The sequence below is a fragment of the Merops nubicus genome, unplaced genomic scaffold, assembly GCF_000691845.1.
Source record: "Merops nubicus isolate BGI_N331 unplaced genomic scaffold, ASM69184v1 Scaffold45120, whole genome shotgun sequence".
Classification (NCBI taxonomy): domain Eukaryota; kingdom Metazoa; phylum Chordata; class Aves; order Coraciiformes; family Meropidae; genus Merops; species Merops nubicus.
In genome coordinates, this window is record NW_008581705.1 from 1 (window position 1) to 26,304 (window position 26,304).

At 40.9% G+C, this 26,304-nt stretch overlaps 2 protein-coding genes across 2 annotated transcripts; one reads left to right on the plus strand and one right to left on the minus strand.

Annotated features, from left to right (window-relative positions):
* The first annotated feature begins 6 nt into the window (after window positions 1-6).
* On the plus strand, window positions 7-3,599 carry RPL9 (ribosomal protein L9). Its single transcript, XM_008935297.1, has 6 exons — window positions 7-59; window positions 142-257; window positions 1,072-1,167; window positions 1,438-1,570; window positions 2,898-2,978; window positions 3,476-3,599. Exons 1-6 carry the CDS (start codon window positions 14-16, stop codon window positions 3,580-3,582), a joined length of 579 nt encoding a protein of 192 aa, XP_008933545.1. The 5' UTR covers window positions 7-13; the 3' UTR covers window positions 3,583-3,599.
* A 3,560-nt stretch (window positions 3,600-7,159) lies between these two features.
* On the minus strand, window positions 7,160-21,485 carry KLB (klotho beta). The gene is made up of 5 exons (XM_008935308.1): window positions 20,748-21,485; window positions 15,572-16,079; window positions 11,291-11,559; window positions 8,560-9,703; window positions 7,160-7,542 (listed from the first exon to the last, which is right to left on the minus strand). The coding sequence occupies exons 1-5, from the start codon at window positions 21,483-21,485 to the stop codon at window positions 7,181-7,183; spliced, it is 3,021 nt and encodes a 1,006-aa protein (XP_008933556.1). The 3' UTR covers window positions 7,160-7,180.
* Between the last annotated feature and the right edge of the window lie 4,819 nt (window positions 21,486-26,304).

The following is a 26,304-nucleotide window of genomic DNA, read 5'->3' on the forward strand; positions in this document are numbered from 1 at the left end:
TGTCCTTTGCAGGATGAAGACCATCCTCAGCAACCAGACCGTGGACATCCCCGAGCAAGGTACGTCCGCCAGCGCGGTCCGAGGGCGTCCGGCGGCGTTGCCTCCGCCACCGGGTAACGTGCGTCTGCCTCTGATTTGCAGTCAGCGTCTCGCTGAAGGGCCGGACCGTCATTGTCAAGGGCCCCAGGGGCACCCTGCGGCGGGATTTTAACCACATCAACGTGGAGCTGTCCCTCCTGGGAAAGAAGCACAAGAAGGTGAGCGCTGCAGAGACGCAGGGTGGCTTTACAGCTGGTTTTAAAACTTGGTGGTGGTGTAGGAGATCGAGTCCAAACTTGTAGCTGGTCTTGTTATCTGTGGGTAGGTCACTTCGTTCTTCGCTTTTTTCTTGTGTTGTCTGAAAAAGCCTGGGCTCCTAGAACTTTGGGACTTACTTGGGAACTGTGGGATTGTTGGAAGTTCTGTGATATGTTTTAGTGAATTAGTTGATTGATTTTGTTTTCTAGTGATGGTCAGATGTTTATTAGAGAAAGGATTGATTATTATATGCTGTGTTTTATAAACTGACTAGTTTTAGCTGTATGAAACTAAATCTCTATGCTTAATTTCCAGCACTGGGAAGTTGAGTCAGGAAGAGTGGCTGATCTCAGCTGCTTTCTCGTGAGCACCTAGTGTTTCATTAAAATGCTGGACCCACATGCAGCATTTTGTTAAAAAGTTGACCAATGATGTGTGGGCGACTGACTTTATAACACCCTGTCCAGTGCTTAGCATTTGATAGAAAGTCTTTCAGCTGAAGATGTGCGAATATCTTTGCTGGCTTCTTGGAAAACTTGTGAGACATGAGGAAGAAAATGCACGTACACCTTGGGGTTAGGACTTGGAAGGCTTGAGCTAGGTGGACCTGTAATGTAATAGTCTTTCAAAGAATACCTTTGTGCTTCTGTTAGGATGACTTTTTAAGTAGTTTTCCTGAACTTCTCACTCTCAGCTTGTCCTAGAAATGTTTAGTTTCTAGCTGTGAAGCGTAGGGGAAAGCTTTGTTAATTTGCCTTGTTTTCTTTAACTCAGCTGCGTGTTGACAAGTGGTGGGGTAACAGAAAGGAGCTGGCAACAGTTCGCACCATTTGCAGCCATGTACAGAACATGATAAAGGGTGTCACGCTGGTGAGTTGTATTCTGGAATGGCATAACCACTGTCCGGTTTGGTACAACAATAAAGAGCTTTTTGCCTCAGATAGCGCTTTTCTGAGCATCCAAGTGGTAGCTTTCTTGCTATGTTTCTTTCCCTGCGCTTGCTGTCAGACAAGTTCTGCTGGCAGAAGAAAGCACGTCTCCTGGGCTCCGTGTCTTGCCCTCGTTTTTGGTGTGTAACACCTCTGTTTCAGCTTCTGGGTGTGCTGTGCTCTGAGCGCCTGCCGGTGTCCTCTGTCGCAGGGCTTCCGTTACAAGATGCGGTCGGTGTACGCGCACTTCCCCATCAACGTGGTCATACAGGAGAACGGGTCGCTGGTGGAGATCCGGAACTTCCTGGGGGAGAAGTACATCCGCAGGGTGCGCATGCGGCCAGGTGAGCTCGGGCTGGTCTCCTGGGGACTGCCGCCGACACAGGAGATGGGGGGTCGCTGCCCAAGCAGCATTTGCCTCCTGGAGGTTGTCGTCTTGTGATACCTTTGCCACTGTTTCAATTTAGAGTTAGTAATGCTTTTCAAAGTTATTTTTAGTAATGGTTGCCAACTAATAACTAGGTTGGAGCTAGTTACTGCTAGAAGGAGCCCAGTGTTTACTTTCATGGTGGTGACATCTTGCCAGTGTTTGTAGTTGGTAAGCTGGAAGCGCTCGATTTTAGATTTCTGTTGCTGTTTTAAACATTGTATGTGATACAACGTACATATCACATATATCAAATAGATTGTATGTTTTTACCACTGCATCCTATTTTTGGTCTTTGAAGTGGTGTTGTATTTTGAACTTCCTGATTGTTTAGAAGTGTGTGTGATAAACTTCAAAATGACCATCTTACTTGCTGGTTTTACATCTTACAGGCTTGAAGTGTTAGTAAAATGCCGTAACAGTAAACATTTGATTTGGCTTGTTAAACTTCTGAAAGAAGGAGACGTGTCATAAATGCAGTTAAAGACTGTAGTAAGACTTTACATATCCATTTTTTTTTGATTGTTCCCCTTTTGGTGAAGATACAGGTATGGATATTTAGTGTGAAAGCATTGGACTTGTCCAAAACCTCTAGCAGATAGTGTGGAGTTACTGACAGTGGCTTTGACTTTAATTTCCTGTGGGATATTTAAGGGTGGGTTTGATTATTGCATTTGATTTTTTTTAAGTTGGGATTTACTTCAAAGATAGTGAAGTGCTGATAGAGCAAACTGTAAACACTTCCTTGTGTTAGTATCCTTGCAAACAAAAGGTTGCTGCTAGATTCTTGTGTCCTGGTGTCTGCCCCTTATATCGGGTGCACTGCTGGTATAAGCATGGCGCTTGACCTGTCAGGGGATGGGGCTTTCTATTTTATGACTCTTGATGGAGTGACTCCAGTTTTACCTTAACGAACATGAGAAGGTGGAAGATGGCACCACCTAGCTGACAGAGCTGTGCTGGCCAAAAGCCCAGGGTTGGTGATCAATGCTGTAACATCTGAGTAGGAGCATCACTTACTTGCTTTTAATGTAGAGCATCACTTCAACTAATCTTTGATTTCTGACACTCTGAGGGAGGACAGTTCTGGAAGGCCTTTGGAAGACTCAGAAAATTGTGTAAGCTAATTAATATCTAGGATACTGCTTTCTGGATATGTAAATTGGGACAGGACACAAGTATTGTTTCTTTAGGGCAGTGAACATCTTCACCAACAATGAAGATCTTTGTTTTCCTTTCTGTAGGTGTTTCCTGTGCAGTATCTCAAGCCCAGAAAGATGAGCTGATCCTTGAAGGAAATGACATTGAATTGGTTTCCAATTCAGGTGTGTGAAGTAGATGCACAGGCAGAGAGAATGATATGGCTGCTTTTATCTGAAGATGTCAGCTAGCAAACTGCCGCTGTCATTTTTCTCAAACCCTGAGATAAAAACCAGCTCAATTTAGTGTGTTTTTGTTGTTTTTTTTTTTTTTTTCCCCTCTAGTCATGGTAATTGCTTTTCACATTTATTTGTGCTTTTTCTAAGCTTAAAGGTATTTTTACAAGTCCACAGAAGTTTATTTTGTTGAGTCAGTATTGGTGACCTTTATGGCATCTGACATTTCAGGCTTCCAGTTGCACAAGCATGCAATCATAAACTGTTGCTGCCCTGAGCTGCCAGGGTGGGCTCAGTGAAACTCATTCTATTTTCATTAGAACTGATGTGATTTCAGGTTGATTTCAGATGAGATTCATTCATTAGTTGAAATGCTGGAGAGAATCAGAGACTATGAGTTGGCTTGGGCTTCTTGCTTTGTGCTGATGGTCTTGCTTTGTCTGCAGCTGCCTTGATCCAGCAAGCCACAACAGTCAAGAACAAGGATATCAGGAAGTTCCTGGATGGTATCTATGTCTCCGAGAAAGGAACAGTACAGCAGGCAGATGAGTAAAGCTCTTTGATAGGTTGGTGTCATCTTAACACAGATTCTCCATCTGCCACATAGAGATGGCTGCTTTATCTGGGGACTTAACAAGGTTTAGCTACTTCAGCAAGGCTGTGGTTAAGCAAGTTCCCAACAGGGACTCGGTTGTGCTTGTCAAAGGCATCATGAAACTCAGATTTTGCCAAGTCTCTGGATAGCAGCTTCCCATCTCTCGTCAGCCTGGTATTGTGCTGCTGTATGGAGAAGTCTCTAACTCTGAGGCGCCTCATTCTACACTCTGCGTGCTGGTGATGGTGGTGGCTGGGAGTTCAGAACCATCCGTGACCTAGCATGACAGGCTGGTTTACAGCTCTTTACAGAGAAGACTTTCGTAGATTAACGTTCTTCATGGTTGAATGCTGAGTTCACTAAAAAAGTGATGAGCTCCTGATACATATGTAAAAGTCCCCTACATAGTTTGTGGGTAAATGCTTGTAAACACAGGTCAGTTTAACAATGACAACTATTTATGTTGTGTATGTAACATATGTTACTTTGTTAAATAAGTGGAGCAGAAGGATTTGGGGATAACTTAAGAACTTGAACTGCAAAATGAATTTGATGCATTTTTGCTATGTATGGTTCCGTATGTGGTGCAGAACACTTGTGCAGGGTAAGACAGCCTGACTTGCAAATAAAAGAAATGTTGTGTCCCTTCTGAAGCTAAGCTTGAGACAAGGGATACAGGTGAAGTGAGTTGCATGAACTAAAAATGTTTTTGTCACCAGCCAGATATCAAGAGACTTGCAAGGTACTGGCAAAATTATTTTCAGTGCTGTTCCAAGTTCCTTGAGAGATGGAACAACTTGTTACCAGCTTATTAAACAGTCATGATCTATTGTGTTTGAAGACATCTTGTCTGAAGAAAATAAGAGGAAATTATTTGAGCTATTAACATCTGTCTTACTTTAAAAGAATCAGATAAATTAACCCATCACATGTCTATAAGATGTTTTCAGTGCTAAAATCTTTCTAAAAGCTCTTAATTATTTTTTTTTTTTTTACAGTTGTCTGGATTCTGGAACAAACCACCATTATGTCAGCAACTACCGGCTTGAAGAATCTGATGCAAAACCTGAACACCATAAGCGGTTTAATAAAATAAACCGTATTTCATATCTTGGCCTCTTTTTTTTTTAAGATCTAAGTTATGATTGTGTGAACCTGTTGAAGGGCTTTGGAGAAGCAGATTGAGAAGCAGATTGTACGTTACCCTGTGACAATAATGTTGGCACTGTCTGTTGCTTTACCAGTCTCTGAGAACATTCAGACTTTAATGGAGCCTGATGGTTTGGAAGCCTCAGGAGTGCAGAAAGTAAAAGGCTCCACTCTTCGGGGGGAGCAGACAAGACAGGTGACCATAACCTGACCCACAAGGTGTTCCATCCTATATGTGTCATATTCAGGATAAAGCTGACGGATCTGAAGTATCAAGCTGTTTTTCAGTGGGTGGTGTCCAGGGAGGACTCTTGTCTGTTCTGTGTTCAATCTCAATCTCTGTGTTCTTGAATCCAGATCCAACTCCTGAATCTGGTTCCCATCTGTCCCAGGGTCCTGTCTGGGACTTCCCCAGTGCCTGCACACAGCATTAGTGGTGACAGTGACATAATTGCAGGTGAGGGTGTGGTACTGGTTTTGTATATATCTTTATATGCTTCTTTTATTATTACTGTTTAGTGTAGTTGAGAGGTCTCTGTACATGACAGGGAGGTTGTATTAGATGATTTTCTAGAGTCCTTTCCAACCCAAGCCATTATCTTGATTTTCATTAAAGCTGCTGTAGTTTTCCAACCTATAAGTCTCTTCCTTACTCCTTCTCTTTACCTTTTGGAAGGGGGAGGGGTCAAGAGAGAGCATCTGTCATTCATCTAGTGGACAGCCCAACCCTAATCTTTTGACATGATGACAGAATCTGAAACAGTAAAGCCAAAACTGGAGTAAGACTATTTAAATACAGAGATAGAAGTAGTAGTAGTCTGAAAATATGTTGCTTTAGCTTTATTGCTCAATCAGGAAAACTGAGGACTTGACTTGGAGTTCAGGCAGAGCTTATTGCTGAGTTTCACCAACAGTGGTTTATGTCACCTGAGGATATGGCTCTGTCTTGGTTACTCATCGTGACATGTAGCACCATTGAACTGGGTTGTGTGCTATGGTAAAATCCATATTGTCACTTGTTACATTCAAGTTTGAAAAAAGATTGTTTCTGTCCTCTCCCAGGATTTTCTGCCATATGTAGCAACAAATGGTTAAAGCTGTGGCTAGGAAGTCAGAGAGCTGCCAGAAGTGCCCACCTGCAGGAGTCTGGTGCCTTCAGCAGGGGTGTATGGTCGGCAGCAGTGTCTCAGCCTGGGGAAGCAGTGGCGCACAGCTTTGCAGATGGGGCCTGCTTATTGTTCCTAGGCTGGGTTCTTGTGCCATTCAGGCTGTGCAGCTAAAGGGGTCTTCCAAAAGTGTCTGCAACCCCTCAACACAAAAAGTCAAGAAGAGCCGTGTCATGAAATGGTTGCCATGAGTGATAACTATCCAGTTGTCCTTGGGTTATGCATTTAAGAACCGAGATTGAAGCTTTGGTCAAGTATTGCGAGTTTGGGATTGTGTTTGATGCTACCTCATGTGTTTGGATCCAATTGGAAAGGACAATGTGTTTATGTGCTTCATCTCTCCAGATGAGCTGGGGTACAGGTAAAGTGCATTTATCTGTTTTGGGACCTCCAGATGGAGGTAACTACCTCGTAATGGCACTCGACTAGAACTAAGATAATCTTATATGTATTTCTATGAAAAAGTGCAGTTTAGAATTATATTTATCACTCTCTTTAGTGGTTAAATAATTATTATTACATGGTGTTACAGTAAAGTTTTTACAGCTGCCCGATCTGGGAGATGAAATATTGTATATTATTTTGCTTTGTCTCCTGTGGGTCCAGTTACATTTGCTTAATATGTTAATGTCTGTCTGCTTCACCCAGCATGTCAGAGATGTCAGGTGTGTTGGTTGATAACAGAGTTAATTATTTTGGATTTGTTATTTTAAATGTATCTTCAGAAGCTGGCCCAGGACATTTCATTCTTGGTGTTGTACTTTCAGTTGCAAGCTTGTGGGATTTAATAACACTTTTATTTGTAAACCATGGCAACTGCAGTTTCATGCTGAACAACATTCATAACGTGAATATACATCCCAAGATGCTTTGGTCCCGAAGTTCACAGAAAAGTGCGTATCAGTCCTCACAGCGTAGTACTGCTTTTCAAGTCAAACTGTTTGAAAGATTATTCTGAGGCACAGGAGAATCATAAAATGTTCTTTTTTTTTTTTTTTTTTTTTAAATGGATGACTTTATCTTCTTGTACATACAGTAGGAGGATAGAAGTAGTTTCAACAGAAACAAATGTCATCGTAGCTTTTGTTCCTGTGCATACGATTCCCTTCTGTTTTTGAGGGAAATGCTGGGGGGTGTGACTGGAGTGACTCGCATAGTGCTTTGCTACAGTTGTCTGATCTGCCTCGTCCTCTGCAGAACATGGTGGTGGAACTCGCTGCAAGTGGGCTTGTGCCCCCTTTCTAAAATGAAACACAGAGGCAGCGGATGCTTTTTGCCTTAATACGTTTTCTTCTTTTTCTTTTGTGAAAAACAATCATGGTTAAAAGCAAGATAAGGGTGGAGAAAAGGCAGCAGGTGAAGAATATTAATGACTTCTTCTGAGAAATAAACATGCAGAAGCTACACTGCTTTTCTTGTTCGGAGGGATTGCAGACTGAATAGTTGGCAGGAAAACCGTTGTTGCTTATCAGGTTATTGTAAAATTTTATTGAAGGCTTTCCTTTTGAATCTGAGGTGAAGAATCCAAATCTGGGCTTGGATTTTTCTTCAGTAAGCTTAAATGCATAGTAGCCTTTAATCTCAACTTTATCAATGTGGTATGCTGAGAAAGGAAAAAACAAACAAACAAACAAACAAACAAAAAAAACCCAACAAAACAAAACCCAAATGATTCATAAATCTTGTATGACCTGCAAACTTTCTGGTAATGAATTCAGATTTCAAATTATAGTCTACCAATTAAAAAAGTATAATTGCATCCTAAAATATTTCTTTACACTTATTGCTTCTAATAATACTCAGCTGTCTCAATTAAGTAGAAACAGTTTATCATTATTAAAAAAAAAAAATTCATAATTTGAGAATTTTCTGGACCTATCCTGCAAAAGCTAGATTTGAACGATGTTAGAGCTGTGAGCTTGCTTTCTGGGGAAAAGCCAGGTGCTGCTCTTTACCAAAGCCCACTGCAGAGCCTCAAGGGAACCAGCTGCTTATCTGTGCCATGAGAGGAGCTTTCTGAAAGTTCCTGCCCTGCTCCAAACCCAGCTGCTCAGCCCCATGTGACTGCATGTTACACTGCTGCACCCAAGTGCTGGGTGAAAATCCTTCAATGAAATTATAAATAGCAATCTCTGGTGAGTAAATGTCTCTCCCATTCACATGTAAGCAGAGACCATAGTTGGGGATGTGACCCAGACTGAGCAAGAACATTGTTAATTGTGGGTATCTTTTAGTGAGTACTACAAATTGTCGTGGTATCTGAAAGTTAAAATGAGTTGTCTCTTGGGAGCTGTTGGTCTGAAGTGCCATCTCCTACTAACTCAAGTAACTATTTTGCTGTATACGCATGCCCACATGATTGCTCACATGGTTTAAACTGGAAGCAGCTGTGGCTGCATTTTATGTGAGGGGGCTTGGTGTCATTTCTTTGTATGGTATCTGCCCTGAGCATGACTGCAGAACCAGTCTCCTCAGGGGCCTGAATGCTGGTGGCTAGCTCCTGCATCTCAGCCAGAGCTATTTGCTCTGGCTAGGGTAAGTCTTAGGTGCATGCTTAAGGGATGCCTGTGCTTGTGCCATGGAAATGGCTCTGGGGAACTTGGATCTATCATATACTCACCTTTTAATACCTCTTGTATGTACGCTCCCAAGTAATAATTTCGAAGTTCATCATTGTCTAAGGACTGGTCATCTATTCCATTTGCTGTGATGTAAATATCAATGTCACCGTAGGTTTTTTTAATCCACTGGAGAACTTTGCGCAATCCCCAAGGCACCACTGCCAGACGAGACGGGGAGCTCAGGCAGGTGATATCCTGCAGAAACTGAATGTCACGGTCAAATTCATACTGGCTCCCATTCTGAGGCTCGTGAATCACAAATCTGGTGGTGAAATGATTCAGTGCGTAAAAGTCAGCAGCGCCTTTGATAAGCTGCTTTTCCTCACTTGTGAAAGATGGCAACGAAGAGAACGAGAGGCCTTTTCTTCTTTTAAAGCCTATGTATTCCCTCATAGCAGCTGGGTAGTCCCCAGTCTTAAATATGGGATCGGCAAACCAGCCTATTTCAAACTGGAGAAATCTGTCGGCCGCTTTTGAATGAGATTCCAAATAGGGGTTGGCGGGCTCGGCCCAGTCCGAGTGCAGGGCCAGGGACACTTTGCCGTGCTGAAGGGGCCGGTGCTGCCCGTCGTATGTTCTCCAGGCCATGGCATGTGCTATTAACAAGTTGTGTGCTGCTCGATACGTGTCATTGCCGCTCCTGTTGTAGACATCACTTAGTCGGTTAGGCTCATTTATTGTAATCCAAAGTTTAACCAAATCCCCAAGCTCGCGAAAACATAAAGCTGCGTAGTCTTGAAAAGCGTAAGCAGTAGACTGGTTCAACCACCCTCCTGTCTGCAGCAGAGGACCCGGCAGGCCCAGGTAGGCGTGAGTTGGGTAATACAAGGTGACCATGGGTTGAACGTTGAGTTTTAGTAGTTCGCTAATCACACATCTGTAATACCTAAGAACTTGCCTGTTGACCACTGATAAATCTCCTTTGGGTAAAATTAGTGACCAGTCAAGTGCAAATCTGTAATGAGTGACTTTAATTTTTTCCAGGAGGTCAAGTTGCTTTTTAATACTGACAAAATCCGTGCACTGTGCTGGTCGGGTTTTTAGCTTCACCCCTTTAACTTTGTGCAGGAGCCCATCACCTGTGATGTTCCAGAGGTACAGGCTAGAGTCGCAGAACTGTGGTGAGGAAGCCATGGATTCTGCCTGTGAAAATAAAAATGCTACGTTACAATGGGGTTTAATGAAATGAATGCCTGCTCACGGTCTGAATTTGTGCATGTGTTTGGCTGTAGGATTAGTGCTGGATGTCAGAAGGTCTGCTTAGATGCTCTGAAGGGAAGAGGATAACAGGCTCATCTATATGGGCTTTGTGCTCGTGGTTGTCTTTACCCATTCTATTCCTTCATCTCTAGAGAGCACTAAAATGTCACTCTCCTTCCTGTTCAGCTACATGCTGACATTTGCCCTGCCACCAGCCTGCAAGACATACATTTTCACACAAATACATCTCCTAGATAGAGTTCAGCCTGTGGTCATGCAAACAGCGCTTCCCGGGCAGCTGGCAGGAGAGTGGGGTGGTAGGACAAGCACCATGTGTATATGAGGTAGGCATGGAATATTTTTGGCACTGCTGCTGAGATCAGCCTTGTGAAACTGTGGCATAGTGTTCCCTGGTCTTACTGGTAGTCCTGCCTATGCAAACATCTCACACAAACAGCTTGTAGTGTTTATTATTACTTATATCTTTACTATTTTCCACTAGTTAACAATTGTTTCAATTTTTTTAAAATACTTTTTGTAAGATTTGTAATACAATATAGTGAACTTTAAAATACTTAAGATTAAATCTGATTTTCTTCTTAAGAAAATGGACTTCTGCATGCTGTGTATTTCTTCAGAATGAGTAACAAAGTACATAGAAGCTTTACTTTTTTTTTCATATGTTTGTCAGATAATGGGTGAAGTTACAGTTTTCTTGTTGTTTTTTGAGGCTGATGTTGGTCATTGATATGTTGGTCATATCTTTCTGTATGCAATGACAGAATATCCCAACACCAGCCATACATACAGTTAGTTTATCTACCTCATTTAAAGCAGAAATAGATGCTGTAGGAACCAGATTGGAAAAAAAGGTGGTATGATCTTTTTCAAACGTGAACTCAGATGGTAGAAGCCATATATGCTGATGCTGGTTATCTTTGCCTGTGGTATAAGACTGTTTAAAGAACGGCTTGTTACCCACTTGTGCAAATGGCCCTTAGAGCCATGCTCAACCCAGGAGTCTGTTTCTGCCTTGTTCAGTACACTTTAGATGATAGTTGGAGCCTGTGGGTAGCTCTGAAGCCACCAGCATAACCACCTTGTCCCTGCCCTGTGCTACCCTCTCTGTCACACTGTCAGAGGCATCCTTAAAGCCACACTGGATTGGGAAACCCCCTGGTTGAAAAATAACCGAGGAACAATTGGTCAGGGTCAGCTTCTTGGTCTGAAATTTCCTGATCTGATGTGCCACATGGAGAAGGAAACAGAGGGAAGCTGAGGGAGGGCCTTGGAAGGACTTCTGCAGTGGGGTCTGCTGCTGCAGGAGCACACCAGCACTCGGTGAGTAGCTCACCTGAAAACATGTAAAGTAGGTAAAATTGAACCTGTGTGACTGTGGCTAGGCTTAACTTCTCTTTGCAGGGTGCATTGAGATTCCTGAGCGCGAGGTGCTGTACACAGTCATTTATTCACAAAGTAAAGCTCTTTATCGCTCTGCCTCCAGCAATCTTCCCAATAATTTACTCTTACCTTAAGAACAGACTCGGTGATGCCCCAGGAGAAGTCACAGGAGAACTGAGCCTGCAAGCTTGGGGTAGACTCCCGTGGGCAGAAGCCATTTTCTTGTATAATTTGTTTATAATAAAGTGCAGACGACTTGGGAATCCTTTCCTTTTTTTCACTTTTGAAATTTACATAAAATAATCCACGCCTGATGTTGTAAGCATGTTGCCATTCAAAGCCATCAAGGAGTGACCAGGCTGCGTAACCAAACACATCTATGTTGTCGTATTTAATAGCTGTGTAAGAGAAAGTAACATCTATGAGTCTTATATTTAGGACTCTAACAGATGTAAGGGATATTTGTGAGAAAAGTCTATTCACTTTGAGAATCCTGAGGGTTTTCTCAACACCCATAGGAATATTTGCCCTCTGTAATTCATTGCAAAACTGTGATGGACATATATCTTATTTATTAATAAAAAAAAATGTACATCATTAGTTCCTTAAGAAATTATTATAGGATGCTTTATTTCTGCTCTGAGCAAACATGAAATTTTATGCAACAACCAGATTTTAAATTGCATTTGATGATTTGCAAGTGATATGTACAGCAATAAGAATAAAGAATCATGACTAAAAATTAAGGGTGCAACAGTTGATCTAGTTTGTGATTGCTTTTGTCATGAAATTAAAACTCTCTATTTGAAAGACCTCTCCAAGCTCTAACATTGAGGAATGTTTATTCAGCATCTAAATTGAAAAATTCAATGTGTTGGTATAGGACATGCAGCAACTTTAGAAGAACCTGGGTTGATCAACCCTGAGACTGAAGTGCTGGAATTTACTCACAGAATGGGCAATCCTAATCTATCTGCACTTTGTCAAGAAGTATACGCATAGTCTTTTACATAAAATACATTTAAAAGATGACAAAATTATTGCTTCCTCAGATGTAGAACCCCATTCACCAGGAAGGGCAGCAGAACTTCCAAAGCAGCTTCTCACTGGACACCAACTAACAACGATGTTCGTTACCCACTGACAGTGTGTGCTGGCTGGCAGCCTGGATGAAAAAGTCCAGACTCTATGGCCAGTCATGTTAGCTGCCTATCTCCAGCTTTAAGCTAGGAAACAATGCAGGATAACTCCTCATGTTAACCTTGTAAGGGCTGGAATATCATGCTAAAGCAGTGACCAAGTGAGGTTACTGAGGACGTCAACACAGCCAGATGGACAGCTGTATTTTACCTGTAGTCCACTGAGAGTAAGCCAAAGGAAATCGATGAAGTATTCTGACCTACAGCTCTATTCTTGCCCAGCATTGCATTGCCTGATTTTCTCAGGACACGTCACTTTGTGTAATTCTGTATTTTCACCGAACTTCTTTGGCTTAGTCACACTGTGCTGCAGCTTCACCAGGAGGCAGTTTTGAATGGTACTTGTACTCATGCAGCAGAGTAACAAAGTACCCAGCAGTACTGCCTGTCTTAGTCCAGCTGCTGCTGGATGAAGAAAGCAGAAAGCCCAAGAGCTTGCCATGCAAGTACATGAGAAGCTGATAGACAAGTCCTGAATATCAGTAAGACGATGAAGTACTGTAATGAAGCAATACAATACCATGTATTTTAAAGAAAAATAACTTCTAAACATTAGAGACACCATGGGAGAAAGTATAAAAATGTCTGAAAATATCAATTGCAAACTGCAGAGGTGAGAGATGATGTAGAGGATGATGTAGAGGATAAAGAGATAGGCCAGAAAGACCTTGCAAGTAAAGATAAGTACTTCATGTCTGCAGTGAGGAAGGCTGAACAAATGGATGTAGACATATAGGGACAGCATAAGTGACAACTGAGAAAAATGTGGGGTTTTTTTTGTGTTTTCTTTTTTTTCCTAGAAGCATATTGAATGGATGTGGGCTAAATTTAATTGTCAAGGCAAAAGCGACTGTGGTACTCAAAATGGTGCATGCCTGGATGAGAATTTTTGGTTGTTTCAATGGGTAAGGGAAAAAAAGCACTATTTTATGTATATTTTGTAGTAAGAAGAATTAATAGTTAGGCAGTGACAGGTAGAGATCCTGTGGATGAGTGTGAGAGTATGTTTGTAGCATTGTCTGTAGTGACAGTGAAAGGAGAGGGCAGAAACAGAAATCAGGGTCCTCACTGAATGCTAGAGTGAGGATAAGAAAATAAGGATTTGCAAGGGGATGGCTGGGGGCAGGAACAAGAGGTGACATTCATGCAAGGAGATCTCAAGGCATTTCTGTGTCTGCTATAGGTGGAGCCTTGGAATTCTTCTGCAGAAGTAATAGTTTCAGCATTGACAGGCACATGCACGCTGCAAAGAAGCTGTAGTTTCAACCACATCCTCCCTATCCTAACTGAGGTCACTTCACTGCAACGGTGGTGTTACGTGTTGCATATTTTCATGACTCACGGTGCTGTGAGTTACATTCAGTGCAAAGTTTACAGCACTCTCCTTGAACACACACACAGACGAGTATAGCTCCTTGTATCCTGTCACGTGCCTCTTAACAGCCACCATCCCATCACAATTTGGCCTATACAAATGCTGTTTTGAGGTTAACGCGATCTAATCGAATTTGCTGCAAACAGCAAATTTATACCTGACTTCTCTGCAAGTAAAAATATGAAAACATGTTCCAAGTATTATTGATCAGACAAATTAAAGTTTGCTTCATAAAAAATGTATTAGTTAAGAGATAATCCTGTATTTTGAGGTAGAGTTTGAAGTTTCTGCATACATAAAAATGTAGATGCCATTTCTTGAGAAGCATTTATTGGTTGAACACTGACCAAGTATTTTGGAAGCAGGAATCCACAGGTGGCTGTTACAGCCAGGTCTGCTCTAGAGGGTTCAAAGAAGGACACACTATGGATTTTCTTATGTATGTGTCCAGAAATCTACCTGTTCCACACCTCCAAATCCAGGCCTGCATCTAGACTTTCCTTCTGTGTCACTGCAGTATTTAAAATACCATAAACCAAATAGAATCACAGAATCATAGAATCATAAGGGTTGGAAGGGACCTCCAAAGATCATCCAGTCCAACCCCCCTGCCAGAGCAGGGTCACCTAGAGTACATCACACAGGAAGGCGTCCAGGCGGGGTTTGAATGACTCCAGTGAAGGAGACTCCACAGCCTCTCTGGGCAGCCTGTTCCAGTGCTCCGGCACCCTCACAGGAAAAAAATTTTTCCTGATATTCACCTTAAACCTCCTATACTCCAATTTGCACCCATTACCCCTTGTCCTATCACAGGTCATCACCGAAAAAAGCTTAAATACTGGAATGTCACCTCTTCAAAATCTGGAAAAGGCAGGATGTATTGTACAGTTGTACTACGTGAAGTTTACAATTTGAACCAAATTTAAATATATCTGAATAATCTTCATTTGGAGTTTAATTATATTTGTTTGTGATACAGTACTCCCTGACTTGGTGTTGGAGTAAATGATTACTTGTGTTTTCCCTTTTCTGAGGATAAGAAAGGTTTTTGTAGAGAGATCCAAGCCATCCCTTCACTGCAGTGTGGCATTTGCAGTGGGGCAGCCTGCTGGGATGGTGGCTTTTGGGACCAGCAGCCATCCTTCTCCCAGCACCAAGCCTACAAACTGGGTGAGGGAGGGGGGAAAGAAACACTGGTGTTGCAGAGGCTTGAGCTACTAACAGCATTTACATTTCATACAAAATTAAATCTTTTGCCTTCAGAGAGGCATGAAGCCCCTGTACACTGGCTTTATGAAAGCAAATACCAAGACTAAAAGTGTGTCTTTAAAACATATTATCTCTACTTGGTATGTGCTAATCCTGGAGAATGATTGCCCTTCTCCTGCTGGTTTCCTTCACTCACTTTACATTGAAGACGGACCCTGGCATGACAATGACAGCCTGTAGTCACTGTCTTGTTTTCCTGCTGTTGAGGTATGTGCCTCCATGAAGGTTTTATGGTTGGGCTGCCAGCAGTGAAAAGTGATAACAAAGTAATTTGTTTTCATTCATTTCTGACTCAGTTTTTGCACTTACTTAGTTTTAAAATCAAACAGAGATGTTGGACTTTAGCTTTCTGGGACAGGGGCTATGTTTTTTTTTCTGTGTTTGTACAACACCTAGCACCAGTAGATCCCAATCCATGACTTGTACTCATGCAATATAAATAATTAATAATTAACTTAATTGTGATTGTCTCTATTTAAAAAAAAAATTGTTAAATCCTTACAGAGCTAAATATCAAATGATCTTAAAAAGCTCTCTGAAAATGCAGCAACTAACTTGTGTACAAACCTTGTAAAACCTTATTAATGAAGTTTTTCATCATGTAGATGGCTGTGGTGTCATCTGTTTTCACATGGCTGTCAGTGAACCATCCATTCTCTGCAATCAGGATTCGAGGACTGTTATATTCCAGTTTAATCCAGTTCAGTACTTCCCTCAAATTGAGTGACAAATTTTGTCCCATTTTTGGTAGAGTGTTTGGGGGTTTAAAATTATTAGGACCAAAGGAAAATGCAAAGAAATCAGCTGTTCCCTTTACGTAGTTTTTCTCGTCCTCAGTAAAGCGTGGCAAAAATGAGAATTCATTTTTCAGCTCTTCTGGGTAATCGCCATCCCCATGGATGGGTTTGGCAAACCACCCGAGTACTCTCTCCATAGACTTCTGACACTTAGAAACGTCCAAAGCATCTTCCAATTTGTTGGGTTCGATCCAGTGGGACCCCAGCACTATGGACATCACCCCCTTCTGATACGGCTGAAAACGCTTTTTGTAGTTATGCCAAACTTTTGCATGAGCCTGATGAGAGAAAAAGAGCATTAAATTGTAACTCCCTAATAAAGCTCTGTGTGCGTCAGCAGCTAGACAGGCAGGCAGCTGCGTCTGTGTCACTGCAGACTTCTATGGCAATATTAGCAAACAGGTAAGGCACGCTAATTACCCTGCAACAGGCAATTACTGTTCCACTGGAAGGCACTTCCAGATGATAGCAATGCTCAGTGTCACGTGTGCCTTGTTCCTATGACACATCTGGGCTGTGGCTCTTGCCTTTTACCATAGGTCTAAATTTCACGAGAGGTCCCAGCAGGGATGTGAACAGCTATTACATGGACACTGTGGGACTAAACAGCTATTAACAGTTTGTTTTGACCTCTATGACCTAGACAGTCCCATCTAGGTCCTTCTTTGTCAAACAGTGATTGCTAGTACAGTTAAAATTTTAAACCATCTTTACCATTATTCCCTAAATTATGCCTCTCAAACGATGTTTCCTTTGTCAGTGTTGGCTCTGTGCTTATGGGTGTTACCTAGTTTTACTCTGATCAAACCACATCCTCTTCTCGATATACATTTCCATTTGTTTTATTTAACCAAAACCAAAAATAAAAATAAAACATTACTAAAAAAATAACCCATTTTAAGCAAGTGTTGAGCTTTCACTCTTTGCAGAGTCCCTAAATGTAAAAACTTGGAAAAAGGACCGAGCTGCAAAGTTTGAACCCAAATTACAGTTCTGTGTGGTAATTTTGATCCAGGATTTTAGTTCATTATTTAAGTTGCTATAGTAATAACAACTTTTCTTACAGTACACGCAACAGCACATAAAGCCTATTCTTTTTAAGTAGAGAGCAACAACATTTTGGTTTTAAAAGAAAACCTGGCAGCAGTATCTCATAAGATCTGTTTGGTCTGGTATGTTTTACTACTCATAATCAGCCAAATATCAACTACCCCAGGACAGACAGTTTTGCTGTTTGCGTTAGTGACAATGCAAGCATACCTTGTATCACATATTAATTCCATTTTTCTGATTATCATCATGTTTTGGGAGGCTTGACATTGTCACACAACAGAACTACCTTCAAATGTCTGTTGTTAATTAGGTAAATAGAGTGCAGTGGTCAAAATTTACACAAAAAAGGAATACATGGGAGACTGAGGAACCACAAGATTTGTCAGAGTCCCATTGGAAGAGGGGAGAGCTAGGGTGTCAGAGAACAGTGACTGGATCGCAGCGTGAATCATGTCAGAGGGCCTGACACGGGGGGTGGGGAGATGACCTCTTCCAGCTGAGGAGTTGTCGAGTAACTCAGGGTTTACCTTATTCCCAAAGTGTGGCTTTATACTCTTAAGCTGGAAAGAAAAATAACCGTTTGCTCCCAGAAAAAAACTATCAAGAAGCATTGTGAAACACTCGGAGTGCCGACTTAGGCTGACATCATTACTAAGCCAAACAGCATTATTTACCTTTAACAATAATTTCAGGTAATTTATCTACAAACACACAGCCTTGACAGTTTAAGAACACCCAAAAGACCTAACATCTGTAGGTAGATATTTCATTAAGCTAGGGAGTACTGAAGAGTTACCATTTGTGAAATTTTGTGTATTGGTTGTTTATGGTTTCTAAGGTCATGCTTGTAACATTTGTTCAAGGTCTGCCTTTGAAAATACTGATAAAGTGACATTAACCTTTGAAATGCAGGTTCTGTAGCTGAAAAGAGAAGTCAGCAAAATTGTATTCATGAGGCAAACTGCAAGATACAATCAAAATATTATAAAATGGGTTTCTTACCAGTCTCAGCAAATGGTAAGTGGCCAGTGCCACCCTCTCCCTTGCCCTCACTGTCCTCTCCCGAAGGTCTGCCCAGAGGTTGGTGCTGGGGCCAGGCTTCCTTTGTTCTCTGCGCCTAGTGATTTTTCACCTGGTTATATATTTTTTTTCCCAGACGCAGGCACTAACACCACTGTTCAGTGAAAGGTGTAGGGTTGCTTTTGCTCAACAAGAGAAACCCTGCTAAATCAGCTGTATGACGCACAGTGCCAGGTAAATCTTAGCCTTCACACGTTTCTTGGGTGAAGCAGAGCACCGCTCTGCCAAACCCCAATGAAGCAGAATGAAATATTGACAGGTAAAAAACAGTCAGGGACAACTCACTGTATTAATACACACCCTCCAAGAGACTGATTAGAAGAAAGCATAGTTGCTACTAAAAGAATTTTCTACAGTAGAGAATGCAGCTACAGGTATAATTCTACAGGAGTAGACCTCAAACACAAATAAGTACATTTAATATGAGTCAAGAAAGCACAAAATTCATATGTGTCACTGATGTCTCACTGAGGGTTAACTGTACTAAAAAAAAAAAAAGACTTGTCTATAGTGAGAGTTTTTACAGAGGTAGTAGGGACAATAGCATTTCCTTCCCTATAATTCTTTTTTGAGTTGTTAATTATCTGCAAAGCAGCTTAACATTCTCAGGCAGAAGGTGTTGCTAAGTGCAAACTATTGTTAATGGAACCAACTGTTGTTATAATGTTTGATGAGACCACGTATGAAACCATCAATTTAAAAGCTGTATCATACATCAGTTTGGCTATTTGGTCTAAATCTTGACTGATTTTTTTTTCAGTTAGAGTTTAATCCCTAATCTTTCACTTTCCATGTTAGATCAAGGACAAATGTCAAGGCTAAGTACATAGTGAAAGCAGGATCAATATCATGTATTTATTCTAGATACATATGACATTAATTTCAGCATATTTTCCTGGTATTAATATAGAAATTATTCCACAGACTTGAGAGTCACAGAGAGTGCTAAGTCAGTTAGAATTAACCCTGCAAAAAAGCTAGATAAGTCAATTTAATAAAATCAAGACAATATTATTCTCCTCCCTTCCTGAAATATTCTCATAGTCTTTCAAACTCTGATCCTGTAATTTATCATGTACCTACACAAATAGTTTACTTGAAAGACCAATACTTTCCTATTCTTAAGGTATATCAAAGTCAAGGAATTGTCCTTGAATGTTTCAGAAACGAGCACACAAAACAAGGCAAGGTGTATATGGAGTTATTTTAGTGTGCTGGAGAGCAAGAACATTTAGGAAAACTAGAATTTGAAAAAATGCTAACAAAATTATTCTGACTTTGTGCTTAATTGTTTGGTTTTTAAACCACTAAAAGCTAGAATACAGAGTCTGCTGATGATGGTATTAAACATCACTTTAAAAGAAGAGCAGGTGTATGTGGCTTATTTGGAGAGTATATTTCAGTTCAAGGCCCTTTTGGTGTGTGGTAAAGATGCCATGTCAGTCAGCAGAGTCGCAACCCTTCTTTTTGGAAGCTGCCTCTGGAGCTCAGCCCTTGTGAAGGAAAAAAGGGCTCTTGAGATGGAGGCAACTACATTTCTAAGAGGGTGGTTTAAAATTTTAAAATTATCTGAAGTAATTATTGCCCTCTGTATAAAAAGCATACTTAGTAACATGCAAATATGGGTTTTAAATTGAAATTTTGAATTCTTCTTCCATGGATTATTTTCCCTGTGTGGCTCCCCTAGGTGCCCTGCTTAGTAGCCTTTGCATCTGCGTTCACTAGCCCTCTTTATGGGTCTTGAACAGCAAGACTCATGTAAAAGGCAGGACTGTCTCCTAAGTAGATTCCCTTAAAAGGAGGCAAGGCTCAGAAGAAAAGCACAGGCCATAGGTGATACAGAATCTGCAGTGCCTTGTGCTAGCCAGCGACATAGGGCTGTGGGGCTCAGTGAAGACAGACCAATCCTACTTTGTTGGAAAGCCTTAATAAGATCATTAGCTACCTAGTCACCTACCTGCATTCATTCCCAGAAGCATGTATCTTTTCAATCAGTTGTAAAATTTATGGCTTTTTTTCCTTATGCCAGACAATTATTTGGGTTTTAAGATGTTAAATTTCTTTAGTCCACTACAACTGGTAAACAAATAAAGAGAAATTTCTTCAGCCCTCTTCTAGAGACACAAAATCCAGCCACTTTCAAACTGTTCTTACAATAAAATAAACCAAAGTCCAAAAAAGCAGAGGTTTAGCATTTGTTATATTGTTTCCTGTGATTCTATGAAACTTAGCTTCAGCTTATGATTGATACATGACATAAAAGCACTCCTTTATTTAAATGGTGATTAGTCCTCAGAACAACACAACTGCCACAGTGCAGAGGTCAATGAAACTAAAAGTAGGACATTTTGTAGTATGATCTTACTAAGCTAAGACTAATCATATTTATATATACATACTCTATTGCTAGTAGAATAGATCCAACATGCAAATGTAAACAAATTTCATTTCAGCCTAACAGAATCGTCACTTCAGTGTAGCTGAATAAAAACTCATGTCAATGTGTTTAAATGAGTGGAAAGAATAAAGAAGGAAAATCATGCTCTTTAATAGCCAGATTTTGTAGTCAAAACCTAATTCAAATAAAGTAATAAACAAGCACTTTAAAACAACTAATTACTGAGTCAGCTTTTGTGATAAAAACAATAAAATAAACATGAGGATTAAAAAAGAGACTGCCTTAGCTAAGGGTTATTTCTTGGTGTTTTCACAATCCTTGATTTTTCTAGAAAACATTGATTACATGATTCATTCCTCCCATTATTTCCCACGGCGGTGCAAGATCAGTTTGTAAAACCTCTGCTATACTGTACCTTGATCAGATTGTGTCCTACAGAGTAGACAGTTGTTATTTTCCCTCTCTCTCCAGGAGCATGAATGCCTGTGCCATACCCATGCCAAGCAACTAAATATGGGTTGTGGATTGTAATCCAATACTTAACACGATCTCCAAAGGTCTGGAAGCAAAAGGTGGCATAGTCATTGAAGATATCAATCATTGATTCATTTTGCCATCCCCCATATTTTTCTTGCAGCATCAAGGGCAGGTCCCAGTGGTACAGCGTAACCACGGGGTCAATATTTCTGTACAGCAGAGAGTCAATAAGTGTGTTATAATACCGGAGTCCTTCTTCATTGGGAGCTGCTACCACTCCAGTGGGAAAAAGCCATGACCATGAAATTGAAAACTGGTAAAAAGTAACTCCCAAAAAATCCAGAGCAGACAAATCTTTGTCCAACAAAGTGTAACTGTCACTGGAGGTGTCTGTGCTGTCAGCATCCCTTAACTCCGAGTGGATGAAGCGATCCCAGATGGAGGAGCCTTTCCTGTCCTTCCTCCAGCTGCCTTCCACCTGGAAAGCTCCTGTCCCTACACCCCAGAGAAAGTCTTTGGGGAAAGTGTCATACAAAAACATCTGTGTTTCACTCACAGGGCTGAAGTGGGGGTCCTTCTTCCACACGGATCTTCCTTCTCCAGCAAGCCCAGTAACTATTCTTACAAAAAATAACATCCAAATAGCAACAAATCTCTCCAGCTGTTGGCCACACATTATGCCTGTTTATAGTGCCAGTGTTAAAAGTCAGATTTCTTGCACTGACACTGAAAAAAGTCTGTTCATTTGCTGGTGTCGCCACCGTGCAGACTGTCTTCATTTGCCATGAACTGCTGGAGCGTCTTATCAAGGCTTCACTAAAAGCCTGTGATTGTAAAAGCCCTGTCAATGATTAGCCTGAACTGTGAGACCTAGAACGAGTCAGAGAACGGCGTAATTTTTAGGGAGGTGGCCTCTGTATGACCACTGAGACACTGGATTCTTACTGCAGAAAAATAGGTTGCCTGCACAATAAAAATGCTATTAACTAATTTATCATTATATAAAGCTTGGTCATTCAAGAGGGTGAATACAGGCGACAGAGAGTGCCAAGAAGCTGTCATATCCTTTATTCCTCATGCAGCTGTATTTTGAGGAAACACAGCAGAAATGTCATTCCAACTACACACTCTCCACATAAAAGGTGTATCCTCCCTGTGTATTTGGATGGCTGGAAGGGCAGTGTGTCGTTCCTCAGTCATGCCCTGCTCAAGCATCCAACTTCTGCTGAAAAACTCTCCCTGAACTCATGGGAAATTTTGTTGTGGACAAGAGATAAACGCTTATCGCACTAACTATATAAAAATTCTAAGTCAGTCAATATTTCTTTCAAACACATGCAACCGTTTTTCTACCCTGTATAAAAGGCTTCTGTACAGCTTTACATACAGCAGCAGTACAAAATTAACAGGGGTCTGTTACAGACCTTAAGCAATTTCCCTGGATTTCTTCTAATAAACACAATTAGCAAATTGTGTCCCTGCTACCCGTGAGAGCATGCTTGCAGCATTGCATAATGCCACTGAGACACACCTTTAATAAAAAAGTTGATTAATCCATACAAGATGGACAACATTTTATTTATTCATTTTTACAATAAACACCACCACCTCAAAGCATGTTTGTAGGCATTTCTCTGCAGTGCCTTCACCAGGACCAGTTTCACCATAGATGAAGAAGAAAGCTCTCACTGACATCTGCACTGCAGGTCCCTGCTGATGGGGTAGCCATGCATCTACCACAAAATCTCTCCAACACAACAAACCCACTGCTCCCTCAATTACTTGAAGGAACTGATCCACACTTGCCACCCAAGATCCTACCAAAGGCAGCTTGGGCAAGAGAGGAATAGATGGGGACTGTACCAAGTTGGCTTACAGTATATATGGACATGTTCCTCTTTTAATTTATGGAATAGCATTTTGAAATGTTAATTCAGATACTTATTGCATGAACATAATCCTATAACTGTGACATTTAAAAGCTTTGATTCTATCTATAATACTTCATGAAAGAGAACCCAAACACAAGTCATCATGGATGGCACTATAGCTCTAAAGTAGCTAGTTACCATGCTTACCAGATGCTTGTGTTCATGACCCCCCCGACCAGTCTGTAATACTGTCTACAGCAGAGATAGTACCACAGGCATCTTATTGCAGACAGTGTGGTGCATCTGCAAGAGATGTGAGAGGTACATCAGAGACTTGTGAGCCCACATACTTCATCTGGACAACGTCATGAACTCTATTTCTTTCTTTATTGTTGATATATCTGGGAGCATACTGTAACCAAGGTTTGAGAATATGTCTTTGCTTCAGGACTACATATCCAGTTTCTTACTGCTTTGCAATATTTAACTATTTGGGCTGTAATGTTACTTGATGAAGTTAAAAAGGAAGAAATTTAACTGATGAAAGCCATATAGTGACTTGACTTTGGAAAGAGGTTTTGATTAGCTGAGCAAAGCTTTGGGGAAGGAGAAGACTCTGACTGTTAATTTGGAAACCAGCACAGACGAGTGTTACATACTCAGGGGCTGTTGAGAACTGAGGGTGCAAGGGGAGGGGAAGAGGAAGGAATGAATTGTCCCACTATCTCAGGTGGCAGAGTGAGTAGAGGCTCCAGCCCTGATGCTGCAGGTGGACATCAGCAGGATACTGCACAGTGGGATTTCCTGCCTCTGGCCACCCACTTAAAAAACCCGGTTTCAGAATAAATCAAGGCTGGGAGAGATGAGGTGTCCAGGGCACTTGCTGTTACTGTTATGGTAGCTGGGAAGTCTAATGGTTATTCAGTTCAATTCTTAGCCATCAAGTTTCCTTTTCTATTTTTGCCTCTGCCAAGGCAAGTGATCCAAATTATGAAAACATTTCGCTGACCATTGGATAAATATTCTCCTTGCTTTAGGAGATTGGCTTGAAGACCTGGGCTTTGATCTGCCGAAGTGCTGAACATGCTAGTGGGAAGGAGTGGAGTTTTTGCAATGCTAGGCTGTGTGGCCAAGTTGAGACACATTCATTCTGCCTAGAGATGCAAATGAAGAGAGAGAAAAGACCTAACAATGAAGTTCCTTTAGAAAAAGCGCAATGTTTACATTAACTGTTCAAAAAAGCACAACTTATGTAATTGCCCTCAGCAGAGTGATGCAACTCAAACACATTTACCTTATACAGCAAAAACTGTTTGAGATGGGATCAAGTCTTTTCTAAAGACACATAATTGTGATGGATACTATAGAAAGCCTAATGCAAATAGAAACTAGACCACAGATTTACAAAGAATTTTTGGAATCTTTGCTGATTGCTGTTTCTACAATGTAAAAGAAATTTGATTTTCTTAACTTATTCCCTACAGGAATAATATTAACTTAATGATATTAACTTATTCCCTACAGGATGCCTCCAAAGTAGCCTACCACCTAGTAAATGAGTATTTTAATGTCTATTAATGCTACGAAAAAACACAGAATTTAACCTGAAATTTTGATTTCAGGAAATGTATTTTTGTTGTGTTTTCCTCCACATCTCATTATTACCACACTATATTTCTTCATGGTGATTCCTAACCTCAGAGGTCCTCTGGACACATATTAAGCTCAGAACACCTCTGTTCCACTATAAAGATTTCCTAAGAGATCAAAGTGTATTGTTCTCTAAAACACAGGAGAAACTCTGCCTTATGGACTTCAAAAGTATCTCAGTGTTAAGTTACAACGATCTGCCTTATAGTCCAGTTTCAAACAATTCAAAATACAAATTCCATAGTGTACTAAACAAAACATTGCTTCGAAAGTGGCAATAAAAGTTTACTGCAATTCCAAAATTGTAACAACATAAAAAATCATGAAAATAAGAAAGTATCCACAAAACCAGTCTATTTTTTATTTATCAATATAAGAAAATGTACTCTTCCTATAAAAAACCTCCTCTTTCAATATGCAAGACAAAGCCTTCACTAATGATAACAGTAGGTCTGGTTGTGTTCAATGGGGGACAAAACCTTCAAGCCCAAGAGTTAGTATCTCACTATTCTTCATGTATTTTGGAAAAAAAACCCACCAACGTAAAAAGCCAAATAGTCTGTGATTTTCAGAAAGGTAAAAAATAAGTCTCATTTTTAACATTATTTGTCCTAGTTGTAAATAGAGTGATGATACTGAATGTACTTTAGCTACTTTTTAAAAAGCTGTGATTTTAGTTGAGTCATATGCCTTTAAAACATGACCCATGACACTGTGGTAGATTCAAAAGGGATATTGCCTTCATTTTAACTTGCAAAGCGAGTCATAATAACAATGTTTTCAGTTGTTTCCTGTGGCAGAGCAACATTTTTCCCACTGCCAGTGGCTTCATAGCCATGCACATAGAAACAGAGGTATCCTCTGTCTCCCTACCATACTCAGGAGTGAATTATAGTGATTCTAGATATTCAACCTTATCTCTTCATAAAGGGTTAAACTCTTGCCTTCCAAGAACCATGAACATGTCACAAGCCCACAAGCAGATACTGCTCTGCTGGATGTTATTCCAGGTAGCTTTATCAACTACAAATAGAGATAACCACCTGCAATAAGTCTTTTAGCATTATTTAAACAGTTTGTCTGGCTCTTATTGATGTCAGCCATTTTAATTACTCTTTAGTTCTGGTATCAGGGATATGCTTTAAAAATTACATAATGAGAATTAAATACCTAAACACAAACATATTGCTGGAGATGTTTTACTAAAGCAGTACACCTATGTTTGCTTAGCCATTGTAGTTGAATGCATATGGAATAAACTGCAAAACAGGCTGAAAAGCACAGTCTGTGCTGTGAGTCTGCGTTTACTTGCTCGCTCTGTTGTGTGCTGGAAGTTGCACTATGAGACAAGTAAAAATTGAGCTTGTACTTTTTTTTTTAGAGTGATTTTACAAACCGGGGGCAATACTTTTAATGAAACAAATTCTGTTTGGCCTCCCTATTCTTCTCCAAGCCTAGCAATCACTCGCCATTTTGTAGGTTGGCAAAATCTAAACATCAGAGAAATAATTACTGAGAGGGGTTTGGTTTGTCCCAATTTATTCCCTCCCAGTGTTCAGCAAAGAGAGGGAAAAAAAATGGAAGAAACACACAAGATTTCTTTAGAAATGGATTATAAATTAAACGGTCAGTGGGTGAAGATAGATCGTAACTTTCCAGTTTCTCTTGGACTCCTAAGACATCGACTTTGAGTTGTCCTAAGCCTCAACTGCACGGGACAATATGCCACATAGGAATCAAACCCGTCGTTTCTTGCACAACTAGGAAAGCAGAAAGAAAGGACCAAGACACGTTTGTCACAGGTTTGCCACAGGGCCAGGCTTCTCTGTGCTGCGTCCGTTCAGACCCGACTCTGCTGCCCGCCTGTCGAGGATGCTCTTTTGGCGTCTGTGCATGAAACCCCGGGAAATCCGACGGCGCCTGGCCCTGCCCAGACCAGTACGGCCGAGGGCACAGCTGCGCGGCGCCGCAGCT